Raw genomic sequence first — 10,604 nt, 5'->3', positions numbered from 1 at the left:
AGGCGAAGGTCCGGCTTACACACGCCGGATGCGGGCGAGGACAGCGCCGAAGAACAGCGCCCCTACTCCTCTTGGCCTTAACCGCCGGCCAGTCTCGGGCCACGGCCCCGCGCCGCGCTTGCTGCCAGGGTCTCGAGGCCGCGCAAGGCACGCTGGGGCCTGGGGTCACGAGGTCCGCGCAACGCACTCCGGGGGCTGGGGTCGCGAAGCCCGCGAGGGCCGCGCAGTGCACGCTGGGGGCTGGGGTCACGAGGCCCGCGAGGCCGGCACAATGCACGCTGTGTGCTGGGGTCGCGAGGCTCACGAGGTCCGCGCAGTGCACGCTGGGGACTGGGGTCGCGAGGCCGGCACAATGCACGCTGGGGGCTGGGGTCGCGAGGCCCGCGAGGCCGGCACAATGCACGCTGGGGGCTGGGGTTGCGAGGCTCACGAGGCCCGCTCAGTGTGCGCTGGGGGCTGGGGTCGCGACGCCCGCGCGGTGCACACTGGGGGCTGGGTTCGCAAGGACCGAGAGGCTCGCGCAGTGCACACTGGGGCCGCGGCCGCGCACAGAGCCCACCAGGGAGGACGTGGCTGGTGGCTCCTCAGAGGCTCACACCAGGCCATTGCTGTCCGTGCGCCCCGGGCGGATCCGATTGCTACACACAGGTTGCGGCCCCGGGTGTGAGCTCCCCCACCTGCACGGCTGGCTGGATGCGGCCGGCAGGTGGGAGAAGCCGGTGACTGCGCAGAGCCCGCGGCTCTGGGACCGTGGGGAGGAGCGACCCTCCTCTTGGCACCTGTCAGCAGGGGCGGGAGCTCGTCCCGTGAAGGCCCGCGACAGTAGTAGAGGATTATATGTGGACGTAGAGTGGGGCGCAGAGAGTCTGGGAACGCGTGTGCGGAAGTGCCTGCTTTCCTTTCGTGTGTCGCAGGAGCGGCGCGGCCAGCGGATGCCCGGTTCCCCGCTCGGCCGCGAATTGAGCTAGCGCCCGGGACGCTCGGTCCACTCCCTTGTACTCCTGAGGGAGGCCACGGAGGAGGCACAGCTGAGAGCCGCTGGGGCTGCCTGTGTCCGAAACCGCTTAATGTGTTGAAAGCATAAACTGACCCCTTGTCAGCGTGTCACAACGGGACGTGAGTGCGACTTGGGGTCTTTGAGAAGCTGTCAGAAGGGTTTGGTGTGGAAGGTGAGGAAAGATGCCAGTTAAAAGGGAAAATCATTTTGGAAATTAGCCAAAACGTTGAGAGCCAACTCAGCAAAATGCCGGTCAACAAACTGTGTAAAACAAAATAGGATAAAAGAAAGGCAGACCATGAGGCCCTGTTGCCCAGTCTTCCCCGTCTCGACGAACAGCGCCTCTCCTGCGGGTCTCCTTTGACACGTCCCATGTCCCATTCCCTGAGCCAGTGGACTCTTGCCAAGGCCTGTAGGTTTCGCCCACGAACCATGTTCAGGCTGTCCCTTTGGCCCATTTCTACTGCTTCAGCTGTAGACAAAGCAGTGGTCTTCAAATTAGGGCGCAGCCGCTGTAGGAAGCGCAGGCGTTCAGGGCTGGGAGGATAGTGATGGTTTGAAAGGATACACACTGTGTTAACATCTTGAAGATGGGCCTTTTCTAACCCGTCTTTCAGAATCTCCCTTCACCCACTTTACGAGACAAAGACAAGCTCTCTCCTGTCTGGAATCCCACTGCAGTGCTTCCCCACCGTAAAAACTTGCAAGGACACCAAAAAGCCACTGCAAAAAAAACAACAAAAAATTAGACTGAGACACCTCTCAAGATTAATTAAAGCACCTGTAAACACATTGTAGGGCTTCCTCTTTCTCTGTGTTTTTTTCCATTAAGAGTGAAGAGGGATGCTAGACATTGCAGCCCTTAGGCTGTCTTGGTGTCAGATCATTGTATAATGTGGACAGTGGATTCGTGAGGATTTGCCTTTAATGGATTCATCTCTTCCATACCCCGACCGGTGTCAAGTAATTCTTTGCTCTTAACGGAGAGTCAAATAAATGCAAGACAATCTGTAATAAATATTGCTTACTAAATAGGTTTTTTATTTCATGGATTAAAAAGTAAGCAGTATTTTTCAGTTGTTCATAATACTCATTTCCCAGAATACATTAGCTAGAAATAAGAGCACCTTCAAACAGTGACACAGTACTGGCTAGTGGCACTAATTCTTTTAAATGTAACTAGAATATTTTCTAGACCACCAGATTCTTCAAAACACACTGGATAAAACCTGAGCACTAAAGGGATTTCTTTTAAATTAATTCTGTAATGCAGTAAGTTAAAACATTTTATCTAATATCATGAACTGGATATTCCAATTACATTTAATCTTCATTTTATTTCATAATATGTCTAATATTTCCTACTCTCAAAAAAACCACTTCCTAGATCCTGAACCAACTAGATTTTTTTTAGCCTCATATACCTTTCCCTCATTAAGTACCCAGATATTTTTACCGTGAGGTATATGACATTAATAAAGTTATTTCCAAAGCAGTCTTTATGATGTTTTACAACGAAAGCTGATGACCAGTTTTCAGTAACAAAATAGGCTTTTAATCACACCCCTTCCTTCATAAACCATGTATATTTTAATTACATATTACATTGCAGTATTACAATTTAACTAAGAAATGGTACATAGGTTTATTCTTGTTTGTGTAACTTATTAACATGAATAAGTTATATCTACATTATTTAATTTTGACTTGATTGGTTTTATTAATCCATTTCTAAAAATACATTCAAAATTTCTTTCCCATTGCTTTCTGTAATAGCTTTTGAAATGTTTATTAATTAATTTGTTTGACTTGAAAACTGAAGTCAGATTTTATGATCGAAAGTCAGTTTGATTTGGCTAATTGATTTGGTAATGCTAATAATACAGCAGACATTTTCCATAAATTCAGTGAGCTAAATCCACAGATTCAAGGTTTTGACAAAAAATATTGAAAGACGTGAAAATAGTAAGAGTCTTTAAATTGTATTGACAAAGTACTAAAATTTGATCAAATACTTCTATTTACCTAATCCTTTCTGAAAACATTGGGTTAAACGAGGCACCTGTTAGTAAAAATATATATAATAATAACTAACAGCATAATTAAGTTATTTGATAAAAATCCGGGTAATATTTTGGAGGTAATACTGGTCTAAAATTGAGAAAATGAATGATTCTAATGAGTAGGTGATGAGCACGACCTTGAGACCTCCCTCCACTACTGCCCAGCCCAAGGAGTTAGGCACCAAGCCTCTGCCTTTCTCTCCCAGACCCGCCAAACTGTGTGGACTCTTCCGGCTACACTCCCGCATAGAACTCCAAGGGGTCTGATACTTTTAAATTTAAATCTAGCCTTCCATGTCATTATGAAAGTCTATCCAGATAGAGAGATAGATCCATGATGCTAGAGATCCATAGAACCTATTTCATTAAACAATGTATAAACTTGTTTGACAGCCCGTACTCATTATTCATGGGTTCCAGATTTGTGAATTTGCCTACTCACTAAAATGTACGCGTAAGCCCCCAAATCAATACTTGTGGCGCTTTGTGGTTATGTGGGGGCATGCACAGAGTGGTGACAATTTTGAGTGGTAGATTCCCAGCTGAGGCTGAACTAAGCAACACCCTGCCTTCTTATTTCAGCTCTCATGCTGTAAACAGGGATCTTTCCTGATCTGTTCACATTTTTCACATTTTTATGCTTTTTGCTGGTGGTTTTGCTGCTTAAATGACCCCCAAACATAGTGCTGAAGTATTGCCTAGTGATCCCAAGTGCAAGAAGGCTGTGATGTGTCTTACAGAGAAAATAGGTATGTTAAATTTGCTTAGCTCAAGGCTTTGTTATAGTGCTCTTGGCTCTGAGTTCCATGTTAATGAATCACAATATATATTAAATACCTTCCAGCAGAAACACACATAAAACAAGGTTATGGATTGATCAGTTTATAAAAATGTGAGTAAATGCTCTCGGGAACCTAAACCTGTATTTCCCTCAGAGCAATGGTTCAGTATTTGCTAAATCAATGTGGCAACGTTTTAGAACCTAGCTGCTGCAAATAGCAAGAATCAACTGCATATTTTTACAGAGTTAAATATATGGTTTGGGGCTTCCTTTACTTCCAGCCCTGCGAATATTAGGGCCTCCAGGGTTATAAATCAATCTTTTCCAACTCTTTGCTTTCAAAAAAAATGAAGATTTAATAGAATTGTTAGCTGATACATTATAAAAAATTTTTATGATGAATTACTATTTGGATTTTTGCATATAACTCAGGGGTTCAAAGAATGACTACAGCGAAACTCCTTTCATTCTTACCTATTGTATTTATATGAACATGGGTGTCACCTCTCTCATGTATAAGAATGAAAAATAGGACCAGATTTGTTGCTGAACCCCATCTCATTCCATCAATAACTGATATAAATCATATTTATCCATGGACACGTAAAGTACTCGGGAAAAAAGTATCCCATTCATCTCATTAAAAGTTGATATCCAAAACAATTTTATTTTGTCTAATAATTGTTTATAAAAGTCTCTATAGGATTTGTGTTGTTTTGATCAATTGTGTACTAGTTATAATTGTAACTCCCCAATCCATATTGAACTTAGAGCCTTTTGGTAATTTATATGCATATTTTTGTTGCAGACACATGTAAGAGGTGAGTCAGGAAGAGATTCTCAAGCATAACAACATGCAAATTAGGACAGAATCTTGTGGGGAATTTGGCATGGAATCAGAAGAGAAAAAGGAGTGATACAAAGCTCCCCCTGGTAAAGAAGAGCGAGTTCCTGGAATTTTCAAATGGGTAATAGTGGTATCTAATCACTACAGGTTCTAGATTCCCGTTTAACCCATTTAAAATAGAGATGCAACAATTTCATTTTAAACTGTCGATACTTAAAATACAGCAGAAACTATGTCCTTTGTAATTGTTAAGCATAATAAAAAACATAAATGTTATCTTAAAAATGTATGAGGGGACACATCATTTTTGCAATAATTGGAGACCAAAAGCGGGAAGACCACTGGACCAAGGCATCATCATCTTGGTCTACTGAGATGTAGACGTCCTGCGTCCACTCTGCCCTCCTCCTGTCCATTCGCCCACATTCCCAGAATGCTCTTTGTGAAATGCAGATAGGTCAGCCCCCTCCCCCACCCCCCGGCTTACAGACCTTTGGGTGCTTTCCATTTTCCTGAAGCTATCCCGGGTGAGACCCATAATCCTATGGGTACCGCACGCCCAGTATGGCCAGAGCCCAGCCCGGCTCTCTGAGGCCCTCTCATCCCTCTACCCTTCTCCCAGCCACTCACAGTGACCTTCATGCCTCTGCCCGAGCTGCCCTTCCCACAGTCCTCACCTCTTTAACTTCAACTTACCCTCCAGCGAACGGCTGAGATGTCACTTCTTAAAGAAGGCTTCCCCGGTGCCCCAATCTAAATTGCGTCCCTTGGCAAACCCTCTCATGACACCCTGTCATTTTTCTTTATGGTTCTCATCACATTCTATAATTCGGTATTTATCAGTATAATCACTGGTTTCATGTCTGTCACACCCACTAGTCTCTGCTCCGCAAGGGTCTGTCCTCTGCTTTATTCAACACCATCCTCAGCCCCGTGGCTAACATCAACAACTATTACACAAATGAAATAAGATGGCTAAGTACATTAGCATTTTTTTCCTTGCAAAAATATCAGTGCCCATGTGAGTCATACGTTTCTTCCACTTTTTAGCTCTCCTTTTCGAGACTGAAATTCATCTATTTTTGAAAAGCTCTTCCTAGTCTTCTTTGTTAAGTTGCCCTCCCCAACAATCTGAAAACACACCTCAAAACTCACCTTTTTGGTTAAATCCCCAGCAGTTACGCAGCTGGGTTCTATTTGAATGTGTGCCCATTTTAATTATGTTTTATAGATGCAAACTCTTTTCCACATTATTGTTGTGGATCTTCTGAATCGAGGGCTTGTCAATGACTCTGTAACCCATCCAATGCAGTGTTAGCACTTAGACAGGCTCCGGGAGGAAGGTCCTGAACTGAGACACCGTTGTCCGTAACTGGAGCCATTTACCCCAGCACTAAATCTGTGGCTTTCAGGGCAGAAAGAAATCTTAAAGGTCATCTGGTTTTTCCTTTCCATTTTTCAAATGAGAGTGATTTTCCATTGTTATATGTAATTTCCACAAAGAATTTCCATTTTATTCTCCTAAATGAAAATTAATCAACATTAAAATGATTTCCCGAAAGGACATACTCTTCAAATCATTAGTTTCACAGTTAAAAGTATTGCTCTGCTCCTCTACACATTTAATTCTGGCTTGGCTGCCACTTTAAAAAAGTATGATGAACTCAAATTCAGTTATTTTAGGTCATCTAAATGCCCCCATTGCTAAAACCCTGGCAGTTCCGGATAACTCAGCCTTTCACTAACCTATTCTTGGTTAATCCTAATTTGAATTTCAAAAAAATGGGATGACTAATCTTCGATTTTTTTTTTTAAATCTTAATTGCTTAAATCCAAACTTGGAAGGAAGTTCACTGACCGGTGTCACGTCAAGTGGTCTGACCGGCTGAGTGGCGCCAGGGATCCAGCAGAGGCCGAGATCTCTTATTGGACCTCTCAAATGCTCACCTTCGTTGGGCTCATTATGTTCAGCAGACTGGTTTCTTTCCCAGCCGATGCTTCCGTTCCAATGGGGACTCCCTTCTTTCAACCCTAGCGTAGCCTCAGTGGAGGCAAAAATACCACTCAAAAACATTACTTTTTTTTTTCTACTTCAAGGAAACAACTAGATATTTGAATTTAATGGGTAAAGAGAAAATCATTCACTTGCTATTATTTGGATTTTTAGCAAGACTTTTGGTAAAAGTTCTCATGATATCCTCATGGACACCATAGTGATACTATGCTTAGTTGGGTTTGTAATCCATGGGAAAGGTTTCTAACATCATGTTGCTAGGCTTTCCTTGGCCCAATCTCATTCCAAGTTGTTTTCAGAGACTCAGACATTGGCAAGTACAGCACACTGCTTTAGGTGCGTACGTACAACGTGAAACAGGGATGCGGTATGTACGGTGACTGAGCCAGGACCTGGGAGAACCTCAGTAAGCTGGAACAACACACCAAATCGACCATGACCCAGGATCACAGGAGAATACAGAAAATACATTTGCATCTAAAAAGCTAATTTTACCCAAACATAAGAGGGAAGATGTGTTTAAAAATAGTAATCATGAGGGGCGCCTGGGTGGCTCAGTCGTTAAGCATCTGCCTTCGGCTCAGGTCATGATCCCAGGGTCCTGGGATCAAGCCCCGTATCGGGCTCCCTGCTCGGTGCGAAACCTGCTTCTCCCTCTCCCACTCCCCCTGCTTGTGTTCCCTCTCTCGTTGTTTCTCTCTCTGTCAAATAAATAAATAAAATCTTTAAAATAAAATAGTAATTGTGAAAAATCTTAAGATTTTTAGTCCATTGTGAATTCAATGAGTTAATAGTGTGATTTGGCTCATGGTAAAGCCAGTCCTCACGTATCCTGAGGACGTGGGAATAGACATATCCTTGGATGCCCCAGAGCCCATTATGGCAGCCTATGCATAGAAACTACAGAGAGGCAGACAGACGTTAAATATGAAGGGAAATTTTCTCCTCAGTCAAGCTATCTAACCATGAGTTCCACACCATGATGAGCTGTGAAGTTGGCCACTGGAAAGAAATGTTTAAGCAGAGATCCGGCAAGCACTCGAAGAGAATGTGGAAGAGGAGGCTGATGCACTAGATGGGAAGTTTGAGTCAATGATTTGCAAGGTCTCTTCTAGACCCACGTTAGGTGGGATGGTAGGATGCTGATGAGCCATGCATGCCCACAGCAGACTCTCGACTGCCGTCTCTACCCCTGAGGGTATATACCTTGGAAACCACCAACAATTGAGCGATAACATTCTAGATGCCAGTAGTAGTTACCTGTGGCTGCTGTAACAAATTTCCACAAACTTGGTGGCTTCAAACAAGAAAAAACTGTTCTTGCAGTCACGGAGACCAGAAGTCTGAAATCAGTCCCAAGGGGACTGCAGGGCCATGTTCCCCAAAGAGGCTCTGTTCCTGGCCTCTCCAGCTCCTGGTGGCCACATCCCTCCAGTCTCTGCCTCCCTGGTCACGTCACCTTCTCACTCCAGGTCTCCCACTGTGCCTCTTAGAAGGTCCCAAGTGGTTACGTTTAGGGCCCACCAGATAATCCAGGACAATCTCCCGGCTCAAGATCCTTACCTCAACTACATCTGCAAAGCCCTTTTTTTGCCATACAATATAACATTCACAGGTTCCAGGAATTACAACTTACATATCTTTCGGGGAATGACTATTCAGCCTGCCACAAAGCTTATACACTATTCCTAGGGAAAATAATATGAAAATGTATGGAATTAAAATATAAAACAGGGGTGTCTGGGTGGCTCAGTCGGCTAAGCGGCCGACTCTTGATCTCAGCTCAGGTCTCGATCTCAGGGTCATGAATTTGAGCCCCGCATTGAGCTCCTCACTGGGCATGGAGCCTACTTAAAAAAAAATGTACAATAATACAGCAGCATAACATAAAACATGGACTTTATAGTTACACTAACCTGAACCTGAATTCTGGCAACTAACAGCACGACCTTCTGTAGTTTAATAAAATGTACAAAGCTTTGGTTCCTTGACCATTAAATGAAGATCATGCCTCATCTCAGAGCATTGTGTTAAGGGGGGATGAGAAACGCATGCCAACTTCCATATGGCAAGCCCTTATTAAATGGTAGCTATAATAATAACAAGTTACATAAATTATAATTAAATGTAATCTATAAAATATTAGTAGTAGTCCTTTGAAGAAGTGATAGAAAGAAGCCAAATTGTAGACTCACAATATAATAAGATAGTATGCCAGTAGCCCCTGATATTCCTTTCCCAACTTCTCAGTAAAATGGTACACAAAACAACAAAAATTAACTGCAATTCTGGAGATCGGTCTCCTGAGATGTTCTACCACTAGTGGGATATATGGCCACTGACTGAGAAATTCATCCCTGACCTTGACTTACCCTGCTGACCTCTTTCCCCATCCCCACATTCCCATTCAGAGACTGTCACTCGCAGGATGCCACAGAACCCACAGCAGAATGCACAGTGGAGGACCCACTGTGATGTGTGAGTCGTTCGTTACATCCTGGATGTGGGCCTGGGGGCAGGCGACGGGAAGGAGTGGGGTCTTTGATTTTGTACAAAAACCCTCTACATACTGCATCCGTCTCTGATAATCAGGGCGATCATCTAGCAAGGTAGGGAAGACTCCATTAGGAAAACGCCTGCAAAGACAAAAATCGGGCTAAGGGCTGTTTATATCATCACCCTTAACACTGATTCTTTGTGTGAGAGAAAGAATCTGCTAGCTCCCAAATTAAAACTGAGAAGAGCTGAAGACACTCAATGTCACTGTTGGCCCACACCAGGCTAATAGACGTTTCCTTACTCAAAGATTATTAAAGAAAGGGACACTATAATGGTAGGACAGAGCGAGGCACAGGTTTAAGTTCTGTGCCAATAATTCATATATCCTCTCTCAGCTCTGAATCACCTTCTCAGTATAAGTTCTGTGATAAACAATGGAATTCTTTGACTATGTCTCCTTTCAAGTGAACACACTGTCCAGCTTTCTCGGTAGAGAGTGCTGGAGAAACACTGCCTGAGGGGGAGGCTCTCCTGCCCTTTCCTGCAGAAACTGGGGTTGGTGGTAGAGGTGTGAGTGCATTCTGCAGAGCCTGCACCAGCCACAGACCTTGAGACCCTGCAGCCATGGCCTGCCGATACCCTTCCAAAGCCCTTTCAACACAGACACCATGCCCCGCCCCCAGCCCACGGGCCCTGAGGGGCTCCCGTTCCTGCAGATGCCAGTTCTCCCACTGCATGCCCACGCCACACCTGCTCGTCGCCTGCTTGCATTCCAGAGGGCGGCCTGCAGCTCTGCTCGCCCAGCAGCTCTGGTCCGGCCAAACAGGTGAACTTCTTGATCCTCATGGGCTGACCCACCTCTCCTCCAGCCAACGCTGAGCCCTTTCCAGGTCTGTCCTTCCTGCCTCCCTCAGCCTGGAGGACCACACGGAGTTTCCTTCTACCACATACTTACTCTTTTATCATCGTTAATACATTTTGACATTAAACTTCCCCAGCTTAGCCTGCTGTGTGGTTTCTGTCTCCTGACTAGACCAGACTTCAAGCACTTTGTGTGTGCTAACCCCTTTACCTCTCATGCCAACCCCTCGAAGTAAGTACTAGTATGAGACTTATTTTCAGACGAAGAAATTATGTGAGATCACGTAGCTCACACAACGATTGAGCCTTGATTTTTAAAGTTCTTTGAATATAAAAACTCGGAAGAAGGCCATGCTCTCAAAAATATTTTGTGTAGGATATAGAAGAAAACTTAGAGAACTTCTGCTTGATTTTCTCAAGGAATCAAGAAAACGTAGTGTTTCTGTAATTGGAACAATGCGTGGTACAGAGTGAGGCAGGAAGGGGCACATTAATCCTGCAGAAAACTGAGTGACAGTCTAAAAACAACTCTCCAAGAATGC

General features: G+C 44.6%; 1 protein-coding gene across 1 annotated transcript in view; it reads right to left on the bottom strand.

Moving 5' to 3' along the window:
- DNAH14 (dynein axonemal heavy chain 14) overlaps positions 1-10,167 on the bottom strand; it is a 305,056-nt gene extending 294,889 nt beyond the window's left edge. Inside the window, exons 1-4 of the mRNA XM_081823173.1 lie at positions 10,157-10,167; positions 9,273-9,338; positions 1,637-1,720; positions 1,402-1,534 (exon numbers count right to left, since the gene is read on the bottom strand). Of these exons, the coding sequence (XP_081679299.1) occupies positions 1,402-1,534; positions 1,637-1,720; positions 9,273-9,338; positions 10,157-10,167 (294 nt within the window). The remainder of the gene's footprint in view (positions 1-1,401; positions 1,535-1,636; positions 1,721-9,272; positions 9,339-10,156) is intronic.
- Positions 10,168-10,604: the final 437 nt, after the last annotated feature.

The sequence above is a fragment of the Leptonychotes weddellii genome, chromosome 6 (assembly GCF_054177405.1).
Source record: "Leptonychotes weddellii isolate Sample4059 chromosome 6, ASM5417740v2, whole genome shotgun sequence".
NCBI lineage: Eukaryota > Metazoa > Chordata > Mammalia > Carnivora > Phocidae > Leptonychotes > Leptonychotes weddellii.
The sequence above is the reverse complement of the archived record's forward strand: the minus strand, read 5'-3'. Positions and strand labels throughout refer to the sequence as shown.